The sequence below is a fragment of the Rhipicephalus sanguineus genome, chromosome 9, assembly GCF_013339695.2.
Source record: "Rhipicephalus sanguineus isolate Rsan-2018 chromosome 9, BIME_Rsan_1.4, whole genome shotgun sequence".
Classification (NCBI taxonomy): domain Eukaryota; kingdom Metazoa; phylum Arthropoda; class Arachnida; order Ixodida; family Ixodidae; genus Rhipicephalus; species Rhipicephalus sanguineus.
In genome coordinates this window covers 38880521-38907142 of record NC_051184.2, presented here as the reverse complement: position 1 = coordinate 38907142, position 26622 = coordinate 38880521, and the positions used below count along the sequence as shown (strand labels likewise).

At 45.3% G+C, this 26622-nt stretch overlaps 1 protein-coding gene and 1 long non-coding RNA gene across 6 annotated transcripts; both read right to left on the bottom strand.

Annotated features, from left to right (window-relative positions):
• Window positions 1-1606: 1606 nt before the first annotated feature.
• Window positions 1607-12220, bottom strand: LOC119405017 (UMP-CMP kinase 2). Of its 4 annotated transcripts, XM_037671760.2 has the most exons (8): window positions 12006-12193; window positions 11763-11946; window positions 10827-10926; window positions 8561-8707; window positions 6715-6852; window positions 5508-5587; window positions 5160-5259; window positions 1607-4747 (listed from the first exon to the last, which is right to left on the bottom strand). In XM_037671760.2, exons 2-8 carry the CDS (start codon window positions 11870-11872, stop codon window positions 4697-4699), a joined length of 726 nt encoding a protein of 241 aa, XP_037527688.1. In that variant the 5' UTR covers window positions 11873-11946; window positions 12006-12193; the 3' UTR covers window positions 1607-4696. The 4 variants fall into 4 exon arrangements, with proteins under 4 accessions (XP_037527688.1, XP_037527690.1, XP_037527691.1 ...); XM_037671762.2 differs by lacking the exon at window positions 11763-11946 and having other exon boundaries at window positions 12006-12220; XM_037671763.2 differs by lacking the exon at window positions 12006-12193 and having other exon boundaries at window positions 11759-11944.
• Window positions 12221-20964: 8744 nt separating this feature from the next.
• On the bottom strand, window positions 20965-23608 carry LOC125759820 (uncharacterized). Of its 2 annotated transcripts, none has more exons than XR_007417519.1 (2): window positions 22269-23608; window positions 20965-21400 (listed from the first exon to the last, which is right to left on the bottom strand). It is a non-coding gene; the product is annotated as an uncharacterized LOC125759820 (long non-coding RNA). The 2 variants fall into 2 exon arrangements; XR_007417518.1 differs by having other exon boundaries at window positions 20965-21121.
• Window positions 23609-26622: the final 3014 nt, after the last annotated feature.

Genomic DNA, 26622 nt, shown 5'->3' with positions numbered 1-26622 from the left:
TCATTGTCTGCTGGTTTTCATTAAGGCTATAACAAACAAACAAACTAGCCCTCCAAATTCCCTTCCTTCAATCATGTAATTTATACCATTCGTGTCACGACGATATAGACTACGTTCAAGCACTGGCAAACCTCATTTACGCCATCTTATTTGTCTGTCACATACGAATGCCACAATGTGCCGATTTCCATATTTGCCTCATGAAAAAGTTCACTGAAACATCATGGCAGCATTACAGTGTAGGAAGCAAGGTATATGGATGTACCAAAGTGCCTCTGTTTCGTTCTGCATTCAGAAAGTGCTACCACCTCAAGAATTGAACCTGGTTCCTCTCTGTCACGAGCCTGACACCTACATGCCAGGAGAACCCATACTAACGGAGGCTTAACAGGTGTACTTATTGCAAGTGAAGATGTTGTGTGGCAGGTGCCTGGATGCAACGGCGAACAGAAGTTCCGTTGCTGAGCCTTTTAGGATATGGAAACTCATTTCGTAGTTGCAGACAGGGCATTTGCAACTTTTTCAAGTGCAACATTTTGCAGCTGCAAATGAGCTAAAAGTGTACTACCAGCCACGGTAGGTTAGCTGCCATGGTATTGTGCTGCTAAAACACAACGGCGTGGGTTCGATTCCCAGCCATGATGGCTGTATTTCCATGGGGGCAAAATGTAAAAACACATTTAGATTTAGGTTCACATTAAAGAATACCATAGGGTCACAATCAGTTCAAAGTCCCCCACCATGGCGTGCCTCATAATTTTATCTTGGTTTTGTCACATAAAATTTTAGATTGCGTAGAGCATCCGACGAAGCTCTGAGGAACGACTATTGCTAGTTGAAAACTTTTCGCAGAATTGTTACAATATAAAAGACTAATTTCATAGTGCGTTCCCACAGAGGCATGGGAGTGTGAGTCATCCCCAGAGCGACGCCTTGCCGTCAGAGCCGAGGTGGTTCGTGTTCCACGTACGTACATCGACCCTGGGACGATGGCCTCGCCGTGATGCAACATGATGCACGGATGCATTGCATCTCTAGGCGCGCGCTCTTACACGCAAGAGTGCAGTCCACCGGCAACAAGGCTCTGGGTCTCCCATTGGCCGAAAGTGACGCCACCTGTTTGGGACTGCCAATTGGACGAACCTGACATCATCTCGCCCCAGTTCTTGATTGGCTGGAAGTGACGTATGGGAAAGCTTTATAAGAAGCACAACCATCGAAAGCCGGTTGTGTTCTCCTGGCCGTGGTCCGCAGCGTACGAGATGCTGCCGGCCGAAACCATGTTTATCTGCAGTCTTCTCATCCTATTTTATTAATGCTCATATTGTAAATAAATCTACGTTCTTCATCGCACTTCCGCGTCAATCAAGGCCAACTCCCGCACCTCAGCGGCGGGATGCAATAGCGTTAAGAGGCAATGACTTGAAGGTCATCTTGACAGTTTGACCACGTGTGGAGAAGTTCAGCAGTAACAAAAAATCTTTGAACAGGGGTTGTTGCTGGAGACAACGTTTCGACAGGTGAACTTGTCTCCGTCAGGGTGGCAACTTTTCAGTGGCAGTACTATGCCCCGTAAGCAAGAAGTAGACTGCGCTTGGCAAAACTCTACACACAATACATTTATTGTACAAGCAATACACAATGCTACAACCTACAGCACAGACAAATCGCAATGTAAACCGGGTAATACTGGTTACAGAATCAGTGCCTCATACTTCCTACCACGAGTGTGTAATTCCCAAAATATAGCTCCAGGAGAGCCTGTACAGCAGTGCCGTACTTCCCGCTTTGGGCTATAAGCCATAAAAGAAAAGCTGCAATAGCATCAAACATGGGCCAGGTATTGCTAGATTGCAACTCTGGACGAAAGAAAAAAAAAATGAGAGAATGGCATGTGTCTGTGTTCATCTCTTTCTATAAAAGTAGACTGGCACCTTGCCAGCACAAAAAAGATTTCCCAAAGCATTATGCCTATGTGCATTATGCAGTCAGTACGTGAATAGCAGCTTTTCACCAACCAGTAGAGCTCTACTTGAATGCCAAGCGCGGTAGATGCTAATTGTGTCTTTAAATGCACATTCACGTCAATGAACTTCAAGAGCAGTGCTTTTTGGCCTAGTTGCCCGATAATGTGGCCAGCACAAAATGTTTTCGAAACAATATGGTTATATAATATATGACGTAATCACCATCTGAATTATGGCTTTGGTGACAAGTCGGGCTTTGTAGCGATGCCTTTAGGTGTAGCCCCATGTCAATCAGATTCTTTTAGTGGTACGTGTCATTCACTAATGAAAGCCAGGCAGCCGTGAGGCTGGCACTTGAAGGCAGCATTTGTGTGTCACAAGTGCACCTGGACGTGCACCCAAATTCAATGTCAAACTAATTTCTTTGTTTCATGCTCCAAGCGAGTTGTGAGAAAATACAGTACGCTAATTTCAGTGCCGAGGATATAGTGGTAGGGTAGCCACACTACAATGTTTTTTTCTCAATTTTTTACAGTGCAGAATTAGCTGTATCTGGTTAGATTGAAAGCCTGTTGACAAAGCTGAATCTCTCGGCATTGACAAACACAGGGACTCAACTGCAATATGCCAAGCTCACACCATGTTCTGGAGGGTATGATGTGGCAACACTTTCCAGGATACAAAGAACTAGCAAAAGCTGCGCCTTATAAAATAAGAGAAACCTTAGAATACCCTTTCCTAAACAAACAGTGCAGCATAACAGCAGAGTGTGTACACCTAGTCTCACATCGTTCATCTCAATAAGAAGAACAGCAAATGACTTAGTAGTAGCATTCTGACACCTTTTCTCAAGCACCCACATGCACTTTTGTGCACTATGGGGCCCGCCTCACTGGGTAATGAATTACTGACCATTGCCACCCGCAAACACATAGGCCTCAATCGCACTGAAGCATAGACAAATCTTAAGTGCACGACAAGGAAATGTAATGATTACTATAGCAAGAACTACAGTGCTAAGCAAAAGGCAACAGGAGAAAAACAAAGATCAGTGACTGTCTATGTGACGCTGCCTTTTGCTTAGCACCAAGAATCGCAGCTTACCAATCAGCCTAATCCACCACCCTCTTAAAGGAGCCAAGCAACATTTTCCAGCATGGTCAGAAAACTCTGCCGATCGGTAGTCAAGGCTCCTGAGAACATGCGAGCCAAACATTATAGCGCAGCATGCGGCCTGGAATTTAGAATTAATTCTCAGTCAGCTAGAGATTGTGCCCTCTTTCTCAGTAAATGGTGCCATATACCCAAATTACTGCACCATATACCCAAAGTCCACGGCCATGGGCTGTTTGAGCATCGTGTGCTGCATAGTTACCATGGCCACCACGGGATGCCGCCACGTGCCCACTCGCGATCACACTAAGTAAGCTGCGCGTTTGAAGAAAAAATGACAAGTGCTCAACGCCATGACGTGCGCTGACAAAGGGACGGATCTTCTTGCCCCCTTGTCATTCCCCTCGCTGCATAGTTTTCAGCGTGCCCGCTGGTACGAAAGGAGAGAGAAAGCGCTTAAAACATGCGGCAAATCCCTGCAACTCCACTCGTACTTGACGGATTCTAAAAATATTTGTGGTGGTTCATTCGAGAGGCAATAAGCTCTTTTAATGAAGCCATTAGATGATTACTTGGATAAGTGTTGCAGGGCCCCTTTATAGGGGTACTGGCACAAAAATTCTCAGTTCTTTTTGTGCGTCAAATGAAAGGCCAAGCCCTCCAGAGCCTGGAAAATGTAATGGTACACATGAGTGCACCCTGAAAAAGTAATTACAGTATGTTTTTAAAAGCTAGTTTCGGTTCCTACTGTACCCTGATGTCACAACACGGTGCGCGCTTCTCGTCACATGCTCGCGCAAGATAGTGTGATGTTTCCGCAAGATAGTGTGATGTTTCCACAGCTGCTACCCTAGCTCTGTTAGTGACGCACAAGTGGCCATTTTGAATATATTTGGTGACAAGCGGCCATTTTGAATGTTTTGGTGCCCGATGTCTTCGCAACTAGTGTAACAACTAGCCATACTGGTAATGAAGTCACCAGTATTGACACTGTAGCCTGACGTCATGCTAGTGCCGATGTCAGCAGGTGCGCCATGCGAAAATAGACTTTAATGTCAAAATAAATGATCTTATCAGCATTTACTGAGCTTCACACTAGCGCAGAGCCATCTCTGTATACAGGAGATTTGTATGGCACAGTAAACCCACGTTCTAAAATTCATGCCAGCGCCCCTGTAAGAACAAGCTGGTATTTTCTGGTGCTTCTAGTATGACTGGGCCAGCAATAAGACGTTTACGGTGAGCATTGGTCAACTAGTCCTGTCTAAAAACGACCCTCAGTTTTGTACAAGTCTAAAAAAAATGCCCTTGACAATGCAGCAGATCGTGTCTTTCAAAAGTGCGCCTTGAACGTCAATTGGTCCATTGTGCGATGCAGCGTACAAAAGAGCAAAGCGCACGTAGAAAGAAGCAAGCGATTTAGGAAGGCAGAAAAACACTGTAAATGCCACGCTATGCCGTTAATCGCGGCAGAGCTCTTAACACAGTCTAGCTTGAAGCGAGAGTGTCACAAAATTTGTCCAAAGAGGCTAAAAGAATGCATAATCCTTTCATATATAGGTTGTAATCTCAACTATGTAAACACGGGAACACGCCCAGCCTGAAGCTGCTTGTCTTCACTTCGTGGATTCATAAGGTTCGAAATGCTTTGCAACACCCTTGAATACCTGAAACAAAAAAAAAAAAGGAATTCAACATACACTCAAAGGCAAGGTCCAGGATGTCCTCTGAATACAGAAATGTCATCCATGGACAGTGCAATATAGACAAACATAGGTAATGCAGGTGCATTTGACCTGGATGTACCCACATTATGTCCAGTATTCACCACAGTACAAATCAATCTCATTACATCTATTAGATAAGACAAAGAAGCCACAGACAAGAGCTTTCATTCACCAGCTTGAAGAATGCAAGGCGACAAAAATGAGGCTGAAAAAGTTGTGTGGTAGAAAGTTGGACAAGCTCTCTCTAAAAGCCAGAAAAAAAAAAAAATGCAACCCAACCAGGCAGTAAAAACATCTGAAGCATTGCATACACTGTTCTGTGCTCTTGTGGACAAGAATCTGGGGCGCCTACCTCATCGGGATCGTTGCAGCTGGTGTCGGCCCGCCGGACCAGGTCCTGCTTGTCGTAGTACTCCACAATTGGAAGTGTGTCATTCGTGTAAGTCTTAAACCTGCACATGAAAACACCCTTGACTTTACAGACTGCATGGAAGATGTCATTCGAGCGAATGATTTGTGTACTGCATTGCAGGCACTGCTGACATTATGAACAAGTGAAATTTTGCGCAAATTGTTAGACAAAAACTGCTAAGGACTACTTGATGGCACGCACGCTTGCACACACGAGAGAAAAACAACTGAGATGACCGCACTGTACGCAGCAGTTATGCCGAGAAAAGAATTTCCACAGCGTACCGACCTCTTGCGGAGGCTCTCGATGTTGTCGTCTGTGCGGCCACTGCCCGCCTTGCCTCTGTTGAGGCATCGCTGCACACAGACCTGCGAGAATGCTTGCATTAAGTTCAGGCTTCGAAGCACTTTATTTAAATTCAAGCACATTCTTCTTCAAAACAGGATGTGCACTGCCTTAAGTGAGCATGTGGAGTAACATTAGATTTCATGCGCAAAAATTCACAAATGGGACAGAACAGTCAATTTGGCAATCACTCAACCTTAATTGGAAACAGTTCCGTCACGTAAAGATGCAAATCAGGCAGACCATATAGCTGTTGCTGGAGTCTCATTGTTCTACGAGCTCCTCAATGCGTATGCACAGTTGACCGTGCGCTACGTTGATTTCAAGTCGAAGAGGAGAAATCAAGCTCCTCCTCCTTTCACAGCCAAATAACCACGCTGTCGGGTGGCACTAATGCACAATCATGCCACCTCTTGCCCGACTGAGATACTGCGCCTACCTCGGTGTAGCATATGCCATTAAGCGAAGCCCGTTTCGAGGAGACATGAGAACTGTGCAGGAAAACAACACGTCAAAGGATGCGAAAGCGTACATCTTCACGAGTACATATTTTCGGGCATGTGGGTTCACTGGAACGATACAGCATAGCGCTGAAATGACAGGGACGAGAAAGACATGCGTGAGTAGCGCACGTCTTGCCTTTCTTTCCCCTGTCATTTCAATGCTATGACCTCAATCACTGTACAGCTGGCCCATACCCCTAGGCCAGGCATTACTGGTTGTTTTTGCTAGGCGTCATGGAGTTGCCGGTGCCTCTGACTGCCACTGAGATCTATTTAGTACAGCTTCTTTAAGTTCAACCAGATGCTTCCCTGTGGCCCGAAGAATACCATCTACCGTATTTATTCGAATCTAAGCCGATGTTTTTTTCGAAAAAACGATGTGCGAAAGTGGGGGGGTCGGCTTAGATTCGAGTACAATGATTAAGTTTTTTCTTTTTTCTGGCCTTGCGAACTTCGGGGGTCGGCTTAGAATCGGGACCGGCCTAAATTCGAGTAAATACGGTAAGCATCTCGTGCACAGGCGACATCGTTTCCACTGACCCACTTGCCAACGATTTGGTTTCAGCGAGTACATGCATTCACTGCTAAATGCCAGTACGGTATTAACACAAACAAGACAGCGTAAAACTGGACGAGAATGTCCTCACCTCCTCGGGGCATTCGAGAAAGAGGACGAACTGCAGGTTGACGCGGTCCGACATCTCGCGGTTCCAGCCGTCCAGGTTGTCCTTGTTGCGTGGGAAGCCGTCGATTAGGAAGTGACTCTTCCCACTCGACTGCATTGCCTGGGTTAGATAGGTGGGTGTGCATTCATCTCCTTCGAACTGGTTGTTGAGTTTCGTACAAGCAGAGCGATTTCAACGAACTGTTTTAGGTTCCACCATACCGAGGCAGCGACAAAACCAGCCATTAAAGAGAAAAATGGATCGACTTGTATTTGGTAAATTACGCTTCATAAATACTGGAGGCACCACTATAGCCACGAGAGGATGCTCGGTGAGCCAGAAAAGGAGCAAAAGAAAGGCTGCTGGCACTGCTGCGATGAAATTCTCACACTTGGTCGTCGTGACATCACAGATTTTGACAAAGTCTGCTAGGGACTATACAACTTTTCATCGATAAGTAGATCACCACTGGCGTAGCAAAGGGGGGAGACTTAAACACCTCCCCTCCCACCTCCCTCCCCGTAATTTTTCAATTTTGTAAGTGTATATCGAACGCATACAAATGCATGCACAAACATACATAAAGTAAGGTTGAACACCCACCCCCAAAGAATTTCTGGCTACGCCTGTGTAGATCACATTGTCATTCACATGAACCAGAGGCTTAATGTGACAAGCTTTGAGAACTTTTATCCTGTGAGCATGGCCAGAATATGGAAAAAAAAAAAGAAAGAAAATGCTTCGAAATCCTTGACTTGACACTAAAACACCTGCATTAGCGTTTTGAAGCCAAATTCAATCTTCCTCCTATGCTTGTCGCTTCTCTATGCACTGCTATTAGGCTGCTTCTACCTGAGCAGATGCGCCTCACACATTTTGTTAATTTTGTAAGGTACTTCCAAGAGCATTGCAGTAAGGTTGAAGCCTGGGTCGGCTGGCACATAACACTGAAGGAACAAATCTGTCAAAAGGACAAAGGAAAGGTGTGGCACACACTGACTGGACTATCAACTGTAATTTATTAGCAGACACCATCATCCAGAAAAACCAGGGGCGCATGCGCAGTTCAAACAACAAATTAACAAAGGGCTACTTGAAAATCGAGAAGCTAATGCCAAAGTGCTAACTGGAAAGTAACGCCAACAACACCCAGTCGTTGAGTGTGCCACTTCTCTCTTTGTCCTTTTGTCCTGGTTCATTCTTTCAGCGTTATATTCCAAAAGCAGCACTTTTACAAAATTTAGAATGCAGATGGCAAACAGATGCACTTGTGTGCCTAGAGCAGGCATCTCAAACACGCGGCCCACAGGCCACATGTGGCGCACAGCTTCACATGGAGTAAAGTTTTGTGACTTTGCTAAATAGTACTTGCATTATTTTCTCGCCTATTGCAACTAACAGCGCTTTGTTCGGGTAAGCCACAGAGACGCGAGTGGTCTCAAGCAGCTGATTTCGCGAGGCACCCTATGCGGTCAATATGAATTGAAACATCACCGTGGAACGGAAACTCTATATTTCAGAATTAGCGTTTAGATTTTAGTCATTGTGGAAATCAGTATCGATATGTTTTTCGAAACCTGATGTAAAATCCCCTTCATAAATTACCGATATATGTGATATGGGAAAGGCGTTCTCTCATAAGGCAACGTTATGTGACATTTTGTTCAAACTCTCTCGCACCCCCCCTCCTGCTCCCACTATCTTCACCAACCCTGCCCTTGTGCCGACAGAATTTTGTGACTGCGGCCCGCTATCTGAGGTGAGTTTGAGACCGCTGGCTTAGAGTATCACACGAAAACAAAGGTGATCAGAGTGCAGTTCAACGTACCCGATCCAGAAGGCGGCACGTTATCTCCACGGGCACAATGGTGCCATTGCGAATGTGGTGGTCAATGACCTCTCCGAACTGGGAGCCAGGGGTGCCTTTCTCCTCCCGCAGAAGGTCTCCGGCGGACAGATGCTTGTAGCCGAATCTCTAAAAATGGGGAAAAATAATCAATATTTACATTATAGAGTCCTAGACTCTAAGAAAAAAATCGAGTATTTCTGCTACACAACAATAATCGTCATCCACCTCGCGTACTTTCCTCGCATTATCACCGCGGTCCCGGCACTTGCCGGTCACGAACAGCGCGCGCGTTATCAGCGTGACATAGCATTCTTGATAGGAAAGTGACGAGAGCCGGGTTTTCAAGAAAGGAAACGCGAGCAAGCCAGATGACGATTATTGTTGTGTAGCAGAAATACTCCCCAAATACTCGCTTTTTTCTTAGAGTGTATGTCACTAAAGATGTCACTAAAGACACGCTATAGTGGCTGGCTCTGGATCAATTGACCACCCGGTGTTCTCTAACATGTACAGAGTCGACCACATCTAAGGAGAACACTCATTAGCATTTAAGCCAGTAAAATTAGAATATTTATTCAGCTTCACGAGGGAAATGTCCATTATGTGACATCTAATAATAATGTCAACAAGCACAAAAATAATTTTCCAAATTACGTGTTAAACATGAGCATGAGTGATGTCTTGAATAGTATTGAGGTGTTCACCTTAGATGTGGACGACCCTGTATGCACGCAGGTTATTTATTATTACATTAAATTTTATTGGCGCAAGGGCACCGGAGGCTAAAGAGCACCAGTACAAGCGTCATGTCATTTCAGGTTAGTTGTCTAAAATCACTATTTAAAATAACTGCTTTACAGGGGCATATCTATAAAATATAGAACTACTATGTCTATAAAAATGAACACCAAATTCATTACAAGGCCTTCAATTTGTTGGCTGCAGCCTCTCACGGTAAACGAGTCGGGAAGGTCCGAGTCCCTCACTGCTCAATTCTTGCCTGCGCAAGAACTGCGAGGGCTCTTGCGCACTTTTTGGCAAAAGACTGTACCTCAAATGTGAGGCCCTGCCTGGTGACTAGGATGGAATGAATGGATGAATGCACACAGGTGTTTCTGCATTTCTCCCCCACTGAAATGCAGCCAACGTGGCTGCGAATTGAACAACTCAGCCACTAAAGGGAAGCAAGGTACTTAACAATGCATATTAAGATGGAGCACAACATGTACAGGAGCAGTCACTATGAGAGGGAATGCGGGAGCCCATGGCAGTGCTTGATGGAGCACCTGGTGCTTCATCGTCCTTATCATTAATTAGCACAAGAGTGGTGCTGATAGAGAGGAGATACCATGTCTCAAGATGCAAATGGGCACTCTGCCTATAACATTTATTGTGCCTGTGCCAAAAGCCTTCAGTGGTGGCGCTCTGCAAAATGCTGGCACAGGCTCCATTGTTCCCTCTAACAGTGGCCATGCCTGTACACTCAGCACTGTGTAATAATTAACTCCCTTAAGTTTTATTCCTATTTTGCATAGTGCTGAAACGAGTGAAGCTCACAATTTCATGGCACTGCACTCGTTGCAATGACAATTTATAAAAATGATGGGCTGGGAAAGGAATCATTAGAAATAAGTGTGCACAGGGATATTTTGTCTAAGTACAGTCACTGACGTTACAAGCAAGGTGGATGAACTGAATTTATGAACTCAGTTTCTAAGGCAATGTAACTTTCTTGGTTTTTACGTATCTAGACTGTGTTCATGTGCACGGCAATAAACAGTGGCCTCACAACTACTTTGAATGCAGGCCATATGGCAAGAAAATGTGTTCCCAATAGTGCAAATGAAGCTATACATAGCACACAATGAGGAACAAGTAGCTTGCAAATAAACACATAATTCTGTTTCCATGACTATGTCTCTAGTCAATAGCGCCAAACAAATGGTAAACTGCCACTTTAGTATTTGGAGTAGATCATAAGTGTCAAATAAGTAATACAAAGCACGAAAAATATGTATTCTGATCTGCAGCGTTTAAAACACTAAGGCTGTATCTCGCCTTTCTAAGCAGCTAGTTCCTCTGCTAGGGCAAGCAATGCAGGTAGCTAATTTACTGCATTTTGTTCGAAGGTGTGCTGCATAGCAAAGGAAGCATATTCACTCAATAGGTAGAGTGTGCATTTTCAGACAACGTCAAGCAATAGAAACGCTTCAGTGAACACATACTTTAAAGTGCAGGTGCATACCTCGACTAGTTTCTGGCATTGAGTTCCTTTGCCCGAACCGGGAGGTCCCAGAACGAAGACCACGTTCGGTTTGGGACCAGACATAGCTTTCAGAGGACCCCTGTAGGAAAAAGGACACGGCCACTTATGCCACACAGTCACAAAAGGCCACGGGATGACCCACCGAAAACGAAACCATGCCGTTTTAACTCGAACACACCCTCTAACGACAACGCATGCACTGCCCGAGAACCGGCTCCTCTAGAATACACAAACAATAGAGTAACTGTTGCACTATGCCGAAACTACCACTGGTTTCGACTACGCTGCTACGACCACAAACGCTACACACGTACCTACAGTCGGTTACAACCTAAGCAAAAATGTCAGCTCCGCCCACAGCCGCCGCTGTCCCTCCCGCAGAGAATTTGTATAAATGCTCCATCCAATAGCGCTTACTCCCTTTCGTGTCGTCATGCTCTTCTCGATTGTTTCAGGTAGCTGACTTCACCACATAGACCCACGTTTGAGTCGCTGGTTTTAGATCGGAAAGTTGAATATCATAGTTAAATTTCATCAAGGATTCTGACACCGCTGTCAGCCAAGTGTAAAGTTTTAGGTAGTGACGACGAACCTTTAACTACTAATACGCGTGGTATTACGTCAGCCGAGAAAAAGAACTTACGGTTCGAGTGGAAAACAGGTAGCGGAACTGTCTCACAGGCGAAGGGCAGGCGCGCTGCGGTTCTACGGGCGGAGCGTACATTTCTTTTGCTTAGGTTGTAACCGAGCGTAGTTACGTAACCCGCTCTGATCGGCAAGCGAAAATTGGGGCTGCCTTGACGCGCCGAAGTTGGGCTCACATTCGCAGTATAAGTTGGGCCGAAAGCTGGAAAGAGAAATGCAGCGGTGACCGCGACGGCGATGCCATGCGAATGAATGAGGTAGCACACCAACCACGCCTTGCAGCCGCCGATGACACGTGTCAACAATCCCGGGGCCGGCAGGAAACGCTCAATCGAGCAGTGGAGCGCGCGAATGCTGCTAGTAGCGATAGACACAAGCATCGCACGGCGACAAACAAACGAAGAGGCCGAAGAGCGATGCCAACAAGGCCATGACCACCCCGAACCTGCAACAACTGCTAGGCGTGAATCACCACAGCCGCGGCCGGTAGCACACACGTAGTAGTACACATACCTGCTTCTTAAAGCTTCGGCAATGTTTTGCCTCTGTTGTGTAGACGCACAGAACGTTGCGGACAGTCTCCGGTGGTGCAACTCGATCGCTTATTTTCGCAGCCTACCTTCGGTTAGTTGGAAGGCGATTTATTGTAATTAGGTTAGCAGGAAAGCGGGAAGAATACGAAACCGGTAGCGCACTGTTGGTAAAGAAGAGAACAGCCGAAGACGATCGGCATCGCATGCCCCTGGCGGCAGTTTTTAGTTTTGATTGCAAATCTCTGAGGCTATGCTTTTGAGCAAAGCAAGCATCTCATTTAATTTTGCGAGCCTAGAACAGGTCGTTGCTACCTGGTTTAGTTATTATTATCAAATTATTTTCAGCAAAACAATAATTATAGTGCAATGCAATGAAAAAAATTTTCAAAATTATTTTTTCCCGTGAGTTAATTGGGAAGTGCTGCCATCTGTCGTGAATCAAACGAGTAATAATAAAAAAAACCGCTGTAAATCCTGCATTACATTCTAACGTAAACTACTGCAAACACTTTTCTAAATGTTTCAAATTAATAATGCATTAGTCAAACGTACATACTGTGTACATCACCATTGAAGTTACGCAACAATACTGTCGTCTGCTTTGCGCTCACAAGACAAGCGGTCTAGCTCTTCGACAACGTTCTCGATTTGAAGTTCTTTGTGTATAAGCGATTACTGCAAGCTACGTAAGCTGTGCTTTGGTCATTGGGATGCCGTTTCACCCTGCATCTACCGGGATCTCACGAAAGCAACATCGCATTCAAGAAAGACACCGCGTAAGTTGAATCGCTTGTTCAAGATGCCTTGTGTAGCAACTCAGGAGCAGACGCACTTCGTTCACATTGCAATAAAAGAATAAGTTACGGAAGCTGACGGGAAAATACCGCATATGATCGATGTTTCATGCTTGAAAGGAACGAAAATGCGGTTGTCTAGCTCATTTTTTTGGCTCAGAGGCTAACAATGGCTCGGAGGTTTGTATAGACCAGAATTTCCAGCGCTCGTAGGGGGCCGCCATGGATGGATGGATGGATGCTATGAGCGTCCCCTTTATAACGGGGCGGTGACATGTCTGCCACCAGGCTCGAAGGATTAAAAAAAAAATTTCCTTGTTTCATGTTGTCCTAATGCCTTATCTACATTGATTAAATCTATGTTATTATAACAAAAAATATAAATTCACAGTCCATCTCTCTGCCTCTTAAGGCAGAATAACCTTTTTTCCCCCAATTATTTATTTTTGTACTTTATCTCTACTTTTCTGCCACCAATACTCTAACCGTCTCTTACTTATTTCTATCGCGGGCGTGTTCAGCTTTCCATTGTTGTCCCTAAAACCCAAGGCTTCATGTAGACTCGTGCCCACACGTATACCTGGGTGAATATCGCCACATTCAATCAGTACATGTTCCATCGTTTCCTTAGTTCCCCCGCAGCATGTACATAGTTCTTCTTCGTTACTGAATCTCGCTTTATAACTACGCGTTCTCAGGCAGCCCGACCTTGCTTCAAACAGTAAAGCGCTTCCCCTTGAATTATCATAAAACCTTTCCCTCCTTATTTCGTTTTTTCCTTTTCTGTAGTTACTCAGAGCCGGCTTCTTTTCCATCGCTGCCATCCAATAAGTCCTCTCCGCCTCTCTGACCTTCCGCTTAATGCTCCTTGTTGCCATATCGCCCGCACTGCCAGCCGTATATTTACTGGTGAGCCTCCTAGTTCTTTTTCTCCACTGCGTGTCAACGCTTTTTCTATACAAATACCTGAAAACCTTCTCTGCCCATCTACTCTCCTTCATTTTCCTCAGCCTCTCTTCGAATCTCATTTTGCTCTGCGCTTCCCTCACTTCAAAGCCTGTCCATCCCATATCACCCTTCACCGCCTCATTTGTCGTCTTCCCGTGAGCGCCCAAGGCGAGGCGGCCCACCGTCCTTTGATTTACATCCATTCCTGATTGCACCTCTGACTTCATGCACACCACTGAGTTCCCAAATGTAAGCCCCGGAACCATCACACCCTTCCACAGCCCTCGAAGCACCTCGTACCTATTGTATCCCCATAAAGCTCTGTGCTTCATAATTGCAGCATTCCTCTTTCCCTTTGCTACCGATGCTTTCTCTTGTACCTCCATATATCTATCCCCCTCATTTATCCATACTCCGAGGTACTTGTACTCGCTTACCCTCGGTATTTTTTGGCCCTGTATTAAGACCGTATGGTCTCCGTGATCATTGAATATCATCAATCCACATTTTGTTGCACTAAATCCTAGTCCTAGAGCCTCACACTCCCTTCCGCATATATCTGCCAGTCGCTGTATATCATCTTGACTGTCCGCAAATAAGACAATATCATCAGCATAAAATAGACCTGGAAGCTTCTGCTCAACCATCGCTCCGACCTGTTTGTGTGACAAATTAAATCCAATGTTGCTACCTTCTAGCGCTTTTTCCATCCTCGCCATGTACAGCATGAATAACAGCGGGGACAAAGGGCATCCCTGTCTCAGCCCCTTGCTAATTTCAACGCTGTCCTTGCTACTTATTCCTTCCCATTCTATACAAACTGTATTTTCTCGGTATATTTCTCTCAAAAGCTGTACACAGTCGTCACCTATGCCCACTTCCTTCAATATATCCCACAAAATTTCCTGATTAACGTTGTCATACGCCCCGGTGATATCTAGATAAGCTACGTATAAGGGCCTGTTTTCTATTTTAGATATTTCTATACACTGGGTAAGAACAAAGAGATTATCGTCTAACCGCCTGTCGATTCGAAATCCATTCTGAAGTTCTCCCAAAATATCATTTTGTTCTACCCACGCTTCTATTTTTAATTTTACTGCCTGCATCGCCAACCTGTATAGCACCGATGTAATTGTTAGGGGTCTATACGAGCGAATGTTATCTTTTTCTCCCTTGCCTTTATAGATTAAGTTCATTCTACTTTTTCGCCAACTGTCTGGTATTTCCCGCTCCTGTAAGCACTTTTCTACGGCTTTCAGCAGTGCTTCTTTAGTTTTATGTCCGAGTTCGTTAATGAGGCTGACGGGAACCCCATCTAAGCCCGGAGTAGTGCGCTTAGGAATTTTTCCTTCGGCCTTCTTCCAATTGAAATTCTCTAGTACTAAATCTTCGTCGGTTGCTCTCCTTTGCGTACTTTTACTCACCGGGGGAATCCCCTGGGGGACTTTTTTAAACGAATCGGCTGTTATCTTTCGAATGTAACCTAGCGCTTCATATCCTTCGAATTTATTTCCTCCTTCATCTACCATATGTTGTTGCATTGTGACAGACTTCCTACCCAGCGCTTTTAGATGGCTCCAAAATATCCTAGGCGCGGCCTTCTTCTTTTCGCGAATCTCTGTCATCCAGCGTTCACTTTCACCTTTAATTTTTGCCTCGACTAATTTCTGCACAATGGATTTTTGCTCTAAATATATTTCCCATATTTGGTTAACTTCGTCCTGTGGCCGCTTCTCCTTTTTTGCCTGTCTGTGCTCCCGTGATGCCTGACGTCGCATCTCGATCGCTTCCCGGATTTCTTTGTTCCACCAACTCTTTGGCTTTTTCTTTCCTTTCCAACAAATAGTTTTCTTCTCTATTTCCATTTCTTTCGTGATTACATGTAGCAGCTCACTATACTTCCAGTCTTTGCCTGGTAGTTCGTCTACTTTTTCCTCGACTCTTGCGGCTATATTTGTTATTTGTTTGTCATTTAGATACGAGCTGCCAAACTTTGATTCTATGTTCTTATTTTCAGTTTTATATCCCATTTGTAATATTATGCGTTTATGATCACTACCCAAGCTGTTAATGCCTTCTTCGTCTATTCTCATGTCTCTAAGTTTGTCATATATTCCTTCTGTCATGAGACAGTAATCAATGCTCGATTGCCTGTTTCCGACTTCCCACGTGATCTGCCCCTCACACTTAGGCCCCACGTTAACTATCTCAAGACTATGTTGTTCGCAGAGATCTAGCAATAACTTGCCATTGGTGTCTGAATATCCGTCAAGGTCATGAATGTTTGGCCGACCGAGGCGCCGCGGTGCGAGCATTTGCTTGGGGGCTGCTGAAACGCGCTGGCGTACAGCGCGGTGCACCACGTTTGTGGCTCTCAGTAGCGGGCGATGGCAGATTCGCGAGCGCTGCAGCCGCTGTCTTCTCTGAATGTCGGAACGTGCATCTTCTTTCATGCGACAACATTTTCGAACAGTGGAATTGTGCCAGGGAGCTTGCCAAACATCGCGAGAACGTTCAGCAACATCGTCACGAAAGTTTGAATAGTTGCAACGCCGTGCAGTTGTCAACTCTCTTTTTTTTTTTAGAACTGTATCATATCAAGAAACGTTTGAAACTTACGCATTTGCGTATGATAACGGCCAGATGAAGCCTAGTAAGCTGTATCTTCTTTTTTTTTTCTTAAAGGCAGCAGCGACAGATATTTTCGTGCCACGCTACCGTCCGACTTTGTGCTGCACGATGGCTGTTTTTGTGCTCTCTCGCAAAATGCAACGGGATGAATTTAATTAGGCGATTATTTCAGTTTTTAACGCAGAACGCTGTAGCGGAGATTACGTGCGGCTTCATTAATTACTGCGAAAGGATGGCCTGGCATAGTGTCCGAAGCCTCTTGTAGCAAAGCTAGACGCAGCGCGCATGCCGGCCCCCAACCTCTGTGTTCTTAAAGAGCAGTCTGCAAGAACACACCGTCGCACAGGTGCTTTGAATCACTATCAAAACAGACGAAGATTACGTTTGAGTCCGATATTGATTTAGTTCGATCCTGACCAAGCGGCGCACACGCGTGCGCTTTCTGTCGCGACGTGCCTCGTTCAGGATATACTTAACTGCAATTGAACGATCGCCCCTGCAATGACAAGATCCCTGTCACACGGGCACTTTCGATCACAAATGAGCCGGATCAGGATTTATCGCCTCGACCTTCCTTTGCTGTCACAGTAAAACTTCGTTGTTATGAAACCACAGGTCGACATACCTCGCGGCTGTGAGGTTCAAAATACATATGTTCTATACACATGAAGTTGTAAAAAGTGAAACAGTTCGTTACATCGAGGTTTACCTGCGCCTCTTTGAACAAATTTACAACCAAGGTGGCCGCATTTTGATTTCGGAAGCAAGATGAAACAACCGCGTGTTCAAATTTCTGTGCATGTTAATAACTGAAGCTTGTTTCCTCTCAGCAGCTGCGGTGGCCCCTGTAAGTCTTCAGGCAAAATTAAGAGACATTTGTTAATTGGCTTCGCAGTTTGAGAAAATATCTGGTGAGGTGCATGAATACTGTCTTTCTCAATTCAAGATTCGTCGTTGTCGTTCTAGTAATTCAGTTTATTTTTTTTTTCATCCAGCAGGTGGTCCTGTTTTAACCCATACACTTGCAGTGCAGCCGTTTGAATAGGTAGAAAATATGGCCTCCTGAGCAAAAGCACCAGCTCACTTATTACTTGTCGAAATCAAGGGCCTTGAAAACGTCTGGAATACACGCTGCACAAACACAAGCCGCTCGTGTTCCCGTGAACGTCGCAGGTCTGCTGCATCAGCCGCTTCCTTTTTCTCTCGTTGTTCGGGCACCCCGACGGCGCAATGCCACCCGGACGAATTTTTATACATTGCAATGCCGTTCCTAGTACGCGGCAAGCAAGCAACTAAGACTGCAACTTTCTAACAGCTCTGAAAGCACTGACACAACACGCGACGCAAGCGCGGCTATCACCTCCCGCCATCAGCAGCCCCCGCCGTCGTCTGCACCACCAGGCGGCGCCTGGTGTCGAGAGAACACGTCCGCGATAGAAATAAGTAAGAGACGGTTAGAGTATTGGTGGCAGAAAAGTAGAGATAAAGAACAAAAATAAATAATGGCGGAAAAATAAGGTCATTCTGCCTTAAGAGGCAGAGAGATGGACCGTGAATTTATATTTTTTGGTATAATAACATAGATTTAATCAATGTAGATAAGGTATTAGGCCAACATGAAACAAGGAAGCTTTTTTTTTCTTTCTTTTTTTTTTTTCGAGCCTGGTGGCAGACATGTCACCGCCCCGTTTTAAAGGGGACGCTCATAGCATCCATCCATCCAGCGGCGTGGCTGACACTCGCGCTGCTCGCGCTACGAGGCTAAGAAAAATCTGGTGTATAATGGTCTCGAAGACGGAAAACATCCAGTTTGTTATGTCTCAAAGACCACGCTTTACTGCTATTCTAGGGACCGTATTACTTGACATTGACATTGGTCTTGCGTTGTGAGACATGGTAGCTTGGTTTTCTCGTGAAAGTAAATGAAGTTAATTGAGTGCGTTGAAGAAGTTCTTGTGCCACTCGTTTGAAAGAACGCGTACTTGAAAACGAAACCTAGAATACTAGCACGATTCAAACAAGCCTTGCTGCAGGGTGCTGCCATCTTTCGTGAGTGCAAAACAATAGCTCAGAGGTTTGTAATGGCCTCGAAGACGAAAAACATCCAGTTTGATATGTCTCAAAGGCCACGCTTTACTGCTATTCTAGGGACCGTATTGCTGCCTTGACATTGGTCTTGCGTCGTGAGACACGGTAGCTTGGTTTTCTCGTGAAAGTAAATGAAGTTAATTGAGTGCGTTGAAGAAGTTCTTGTGCCACTCGTTTGAAAGAACGCGTACTTGAAAACGAAACCTAGAATACTAGCACGATTCAAACAAGCTTTGCTGCAGGGTGCTGCCATCTTCCTTGAGTGCAAAACAATAGCTCAGAGGTTTGTAATGGCCTCGAAGACGAAAAACATCCAGTTTGATATGTCTCAAAGGCCACGCTTTACTGCTATTCTAGGGACCGTATTGCTGCCTTGACATTGGTCTTGCGTCGTGAGACACGGTAGCTTGGTTTTCTCGTGAAAGTAAATGAAGTTAATTGAGTGCGTTGAAGAAGTTCTTGTGCCACTCGTTTGAAAGAACGCGTACTTGAAAACGAAACCTAGAATACTAGCACGATTCAAACAAGCTTTGCTGCAGGGTGCTGCCATCTTCCGTGAGTGCAAAGCAATAGCTCAGAGGTTTGTAATGGCCTCGAAGACGGAAAACATCTAGTTTGTTATGTCTCAAAGGCCACGCTTTACTGCTATTCTGGGGACCGTATTACTGCCTTGACATTGGTCTTGCGTCGTGAGACACGGTAGCTTGGTTTTCTCGTGAAAGTAAATGAAGTTAATTGAGTGCGTTGAAGAAGTTCTTGTGCCACTCGTTTGAAAGAACGCGTACTTGAAAACGAAACCTAGAATACTAGCACGATTCAAACAAGCCTTGCTGCAGGGTGCTGCCATCTTCCGTGAGTGCAAAACAATAGCTCAGAGGTTTGTAATGGCCTCGAAGACGGAAAACATCCAGTTTGTTATGTCTCAAAGGCCACGCTTTACTGCTATTCTAGGGACCGTATAACTGCCTTGACATTGGTCTTGCGTCATGAGACACGGTAGCTTAGTTTTCTCGTGAAAGTAAATGAAGTTAATTGACGTTGTATGTGCGTTAGAGAAGTTCTTGTGCCACTCGTTTGAAAGAACGCGTACTTGAAAACGAAACCTAGAATACTAGCACGATTCAAACAAGCCTTGCTGCAGGGTGCTGCCATCTTCCGTGAGTGCAAAACAATAGCTCAGAGGTTTGTAATGGCCTCGAAGACGGAAAACATCTAGTTTGTTATGTCTCAAAGGCCACGCTTTACTGCTATTCTGGGGACCGTATTACTGCCTTGACATTGGTCTTGCGTCGTGAGACACGGTAGCTTGGTTTTCTCGTGAAAGTAAATGAAGTTAATTGAGTGCGTTGAAGAAGTTCTTGTGCCACTCGTTTGAAAGAACGCGTACTTGAAAACGAAACCTAGAATACTAGCACGATTCAAACAAGCCTTGCTGCAGGGTGCTGCCATCTTTCGTGAGTGCAAAACAATAGCTCAGAGGTTTGTAATGGCCTCGAAGACGGAAAACATCCAGTTTGTTGAAGTCGAGGCTTTGACGGAAACCCGTCTGGTCGGGAAGTAACATGATAGAATAAAAGCAGGACACCGACCACGAAATAAAATGCGGAAAACGACGTTTCGGCTCCCCTGACGGGAGCCTTGTTCACAATGAAAGCGAAGAAGAGTGAAGCGATGCTTATGATGGCTTTAAAATATGACGTAAGCTGCGGCTGTAGATAAGAGGGAGCGTTCCGTCATTTCGGTTCAAAGTATGATCCGTCGTTTGAATCACGATGGATTCTAAATGGTGTCTTGCAGACAGTTTTTAGGAGCTTGCTCGCCAAGCTTCTTATGCTCGCGCCTTGTCCTCACACGCGTGACCGGCGGCACACACCACGCTCGGCGCAGCTGCTCTCTCTCCGGTGATTTCAAGAATGCTCACTAGATGGCGCCACCGCTCAAGGCGGCGCACACCACGCTCGGCGCAAGCGCTAGTTAGGTGACTGCTCGGGGGCCGCACCTCTCGTTTGGTTCGCTTCCTTTCTCTTCGCCGGGAGCTCACTAAGTGAACACTCTTCGTTGCCGCTCCGCAGCATGACCCAGACAACGCAAAGGCATCCTAGGGACATCCAAATGACATCCCTTTTGGGAGTTCGGGACATCCAAAAGACGTCCCACACAAGGTGGAAAAACATCCCAAGTGATACAAAAAAAGACCTTTTTGGGATGTCCCAAAACTGCATGCGTGTGGGATGTTATTGGGACATGTGGCCACTTTTTACTGCAGGATTATTTCAAAAGGGCGGGACATCTGCTCCCATAACATGTCAACTTGCTTCATCGCGCTCGACCACCCCCTACCTGAGAGAGCCAGTTGCCTCTCCAGGAAAGCATATTCCTCGTCCAACCAACCCACTTTTTTTTCACATAGATAACTAGATCACTTAAAACCAAGTCAAGTGTTCAGAAACCAAGCAACGTGCATGGAACATCAAGTGACCAGCAAAAATGATTTATTGCCTCACTATTATATGGCACTACAATCATGCCGAGAAGGACAGAGAACTTGGTATTGATGAGCGTGTAGTCTAAGGTGCACACTTTCGAGTGGAGGGCCTTCCATGGCGTCCAGCAAAAGGGCTTGCAGAGGCAGCTGAGGACAACAAAAACAAAGCCTGCATGTATGTATACGTACTGCACACAACATGCATGAAAATGGTGAACAACAGGAACATAGCATCACTATATTGTCTTATGTCTCCTAAGACAGGGTTAAACCTCATTCCAGATACACAAGTGCCTGCTTTTACTTATTGCTTTGTCAACACTAGAATCATGAGAACTCTGTATTTATGAGCATGACATCTGGGGTGCACGCTTTCAAACGCAGAGCATTCCAGCTGGCGTCGAACAGCAGGGCTCGCAGAGGCAGCTGCGAACAAAAACAAAGCCTTAATGTACATGTCCATACTGCACACACAAACGCACAAAGATGGTGCACAACGGGGATATAGCATGCCTATTTTGTCCTGTGTGTGTGTTACGAGGTTAAAGGGACCGACAACCAACTTTTATGGTACCTATTTTCTTTAACGCGACAGAAAGCTTACCAGTCAGAGTGTAGAATCAAGGAATGGTGATGTGGAAAATGCCGTGAAACATTTGTAATTCGAATTTTTCTATCTGCGACGGATATGAAGTCGTATATACACGTGACAAGACATGTTGCAAACAGTGAGCGTGACAGCGGTTCGTGTTCGAGCGCGGCGGTTTACTGCGTGTGTGTGTACTCGCGCGCATGCGCTGCGGCTCGACATGGTCCACTGGCTACCGCGAAGGCAGCGCCGTTACTTGTCACCATGCAACTCCTTTTACCTCATAAGCAGCACAGAATAGAGCGGGGATGGATAGTAATATACATACTAATATTTTTAGGACCAATAATGGCACACATGACGGTATCAGACTACGTGACTTTGTACAGCAAAGTGATCAACTCCGCAATCTAGCTTCAAGGCTCTTGCGATAGGCTGCACAAGATGCCTTTTCTTTGTTACTTTTAAACACAATTTAGAGATATAAATCCTACTCACAGCGCGAAAAGGATGCTGGAATATGTCAGTATATAGCGCGGTCTTTTCATTTCTGACAGGATCTAATCACAAGTTCTGGCCAGTTGTCGGTCCCTTCTCCTTTAAGCCTGGTTCATACTGAAGTGCTTGTAAACAACAATGCACAATTTTACTTATTGCTTTACCAACGAAATTCATGCCAGGAATGACAAAGGAATTGGTATTTACGAGCATGACGTCCAAGGTGCACGCGTTTAAACACAGAGCCTCCCAGCTGTTGTCCAGGAGCGGGGTTCGCAGAGGCAGCTGAGGAAAACAAAAACAAATCCTTCATGTATATGCATATCCACTGCAAGCACAAATATGCATGAAAGTGGCGCACAAAACAAACATAGCACAACTGTGTTGTTGCATGTCTGCTAGTTTAAAAGGAGTAAAACCTGCTTCATAATTACTTGCTCATAAGCAGAAATTTCTCCTTTTAGCTTACTCTAATTGTGTCGGTTACGACTTTCGCATTTACAAGCATGAAGTCTAAGCTGCACGTTTTCCGTCTCGTAACCTGCATGCCTATGTCCAGGAAGCTGAGCACATTCTATGTCATTACCGGTAGGCAAAGGTGCAGACATTTGGGGTAAAGGTGCACACCAGGGGCACCACTACTAGAAGCAGCTGAAAAAAAAGAAAAAAGATCATGTAATATGTGTACACAGCTAGCACATGCAAAAAGAATATCATTGAGCAACAGTGCATATCACAAATGTGCTACATTTGTTTGGAAGTAAAACCTACTTGACAAACAGAGTGGGCTAGTTGGTCATTTCGGTTGTGTGAAACTACTTATGCACTGAAAAAAGGCGGAGGTATCGGGAAGCCAGACAAGGTGCCAGTTGCTAATATGCACCAAGTGACTGAGCAACAGGTTCTGCTGCTTCATAGAGATGTAGCAGAAACACCAACATACATTTTTCAGTTTCTTGTTTCAGTAAGACAAAAATCATGATCATAATCACAAACGATACGGTATATACCAGTACAAACTGGGCTGTGCCCTTTTCTTCTGATAACCGGCTAACTGATGGCCAGCAGCAGGACTCACACGTGCAACTGAATAAAAGAATAGCAAGAATATGCGCTGTTTTGAACATAAGTTCTGGCTTTTCTTACAAATGGTGTCATAATGAGAGCAAAAAATTTGGTACTGGGCATAAACTGAGGGCAAGCCAGTCTTGTGTGCAGCAATGCTTAATTCTCGTCCACAGCCCACTACAAATGGTTAAACTTGACACATGCATTTGACCATTCCAATTTTTTTTACGTTTATGTCAGCTGCCGTGGAAAACATGTACAACAAACCTTTGAAGTTTTTTTCTTTGTCGTCCAGGACTTCTGATTGTTCTCCACGGCACTACGCGCGCGCCGGCTTGCAGTTATTCGAGGCAGATAGCCATGTGTTCCACGATCGCGGTGTCAATCTACACACGTGGCCGACAACAACAACATATCAGCATTGTGAGCTTAACAGTTTCTTCGGAAGATAAACCAAATCGCGTCACAAATAAAACTTACTCCCACATGCCATTCTTGCTGCGAGGGTCCAGTTCAGCGTACGCCAACCTGCGCGCGGTGGGGAGCCAAAGAAGAAAGTGCTAAGAACGTGCTGATTGCAGTAATCCAGGCATGTCAAGTACTTACCGAAGAGGTGGAAAAACGTTGAAATCGGCAAGATCTTGCAACCAGGCAAACACCTACGGCATGCGCGCTTGTGATTTTTCGACGAAACATCACGGATCAAACACCTAAAAACGAGGCCAACGAAGAGTCTGATCTATCCGAACTCCAAACACGCCGGGCGCCATGATGGCGATGGCAATGTCTGCGCAGTGCTCGCAGCAAATCCTCCACTATTTGAGCAGGTGTTGGCTCGCAGTAAGCGCAATTAAAGAACAATTGCGGATTAAACCTAAGAAAGAAAACAATAAAATAACAATATTTCATTCAATTCTTCTAAAGTTAATATGTCGGTGTTTTTATAAATACGACACCACCACACCACGTACCGCTCGTGCGGTGCGGCCGCCGTTCTCTGATCTTTCACGAAAAGCACGGCGTGCGTGGCGCGAGTACGTGCGCCGTACCGCTGTACCGCCTTTACCAAGTGCAACACTTGCTCACGCAGACAGCAATGGATCCCTCGTCCTCATAACGGCGCGACATTTAGAAAGAAACAAAAAAAAACGAACACTTTCACAAAAAACGCGGATATATTGTTTTTCATGTGCATGTAGATATGCACGTGTGCACGCGCGCCAACCATACTCTCCGGCGGAGTTGCTGTTTCCGATTGTTTAGGATCGCCAATTTTCAACACGGTAGCTTATTTCACCGCTAACTTTTAGTCCCAATCAGATCCTACAAGGGATGTTTTAGGAATGATCCCTATGCACATGTCTAAAGGACATCCTAAAAACCACCTTGTTGGGATCAGGGCTGGGCAGAGATACTCAGAAAAGTATTCCGGAATACAGATATCGAAATACATGAACTGGAAGCCTAAAATACAGATACTGAGATACATTTGCCTTTAACGTAACGGGATATTTCAGAGATACTTTTGCAATAAGACGAAAAAAGTATTCCGGGATACAGATACAGCAATACAGATACTGGGATACTTTTTTTTATTTCAAGGATGCTCATACTTCGCAAAGACTCTTATTAGTGCAGCATAATGTTGTAATTAATGTTACAGCGCATCGAAACGTTCAGTTCATTTATTTATTTATTACACTACCCTCTGCGCCATTAAGACATTGCAGGGGAGGGGGTGGACAAAGTACATAATTAGCAATAATGACATAATTACAAGTATCAATTGCAATAAAAATACACTATTTCACAGCAACAGTAACAAGGATTGGACACCGAAATCGACATACTTGGCGAACAAACTAAGCTATGCTAGAAATAGCACACTTTAAGCAAATCACTCGAATCACTAATGAACACCAGTGAATTGAGAAAAAGCACACATTTATTTTGAAGATCTGCTTTGCTGAGAAGGTTGCTGTGTAGGCTTCTCAAATAGGCTGTCTTCTAAAAGCGTCGGTTCAGCCTGAGCACACGACTCACGAAAGAAGAAAAGTCTGTCTACCGCTGAAGGCGAGCACAAATTCGTGTTATAGTGAAAAATATATCGCCTTCATAGCCGGATTGCCCTGCAGCGTGGCGATATCTCATATCGGGTCATCCGGGTACCGAAACACTTCCGCCCTCACTTGGGTTGTTCTGACTGTTCAGAATCCGAAGTCTGTCCCCATCTTCGGAATCCTAAGCCGTCTGACCCTGTCGGCTTCAATGAAGCTGTCACCACCACCGACGCTACCAGCACCCATTTCAGAAAGCCGCAACAGGCGATGTCGGCTCCGGCGGTGGGGGAGCCTGCTACCACAAAAGACCGTTTCACGCATTTAATCAACTAGGAACGCACCCTGACATTGGAGAGGTGGCTGACAGGCGCGTCAAAGATAGCCAGCTTCTAGTCACTTCCGCCGCGACTACAGGAACTGCTTTTGGAAGTGCCGCCGCTTTGAGAACTGAATGCACACGAAGCATTACAAAGCCTGTTCCAAGGCGGTATCCGCGCGGGGGGTCGCGAAGTAATAGCTTGCCACCCAAAAAAATTAGGCGTGCTGCACTGACCTTGAGAGACAGTTAGTTTCGTCGGAAGAGGCCGACAACACTGCCCCCGCGATTCTGCCGTCTGCGGCGTCGCGCGCTTTACCACATGGACCATTCTGTGCTTGAGTGGAAACCATCGCCGCCCTATCTTTCGGCGACCGGCGGCGCGCCTTTGCTTGTCTTGGCACAAAAAGAAAAAAAAAACGCCATTCCCCCATTGGAAACAAGCATCAACTCGTTTCCGACACAAAAAAAATGTAACGAGATACACGTGTCCAGCATAGTATCGCGATACAGGCGATACATCGTAAATGCATTTCACTACTGAGATACAAATACATTTTTCAAATGTATCTCGATACAGAAATACAGATACTCAAAAGTATCTCTGAAATACTATCGCGATACTCTTGTATCGCGATACTGCCCAGCCCTGGTTGGGATGTGGGACGTTTGGACTTTTTTGGGAAGTCCCTGGGATGTAGTGTGTTGTCTGGGGAACGGCAGCAGCGCGACGGGCTCGCAACGCAGCAGCAGCTCGGGAAGATCTCGCCCAATAACCAGCCAACACATGATGTCTACGCTCTCCGATGCGTATCGTACGACTGCAAACGTCCCACCACCATCAGGGGCACCTGTATCGATGTTGCCCTCTCGAACTTTCCATTGCGTCCCATCATCGATGATTCCTTGGCAACATACTTTACTGATCATAAAGCAATCATCTTTAAAGGGAATTGAGTCCCCAAGCTCATCGAGGGACGCCCTTCTTGTACTTTGTAAAAGAACATCGCTTGTGTATATGTAATGCATATAGTTCATCCGTCATAAAGAAATCATCTTTAAAGGGAAACCAGTCCGCGAACTCATCGAGGGACGCCCTTCTTGAACTTGGTAAAAC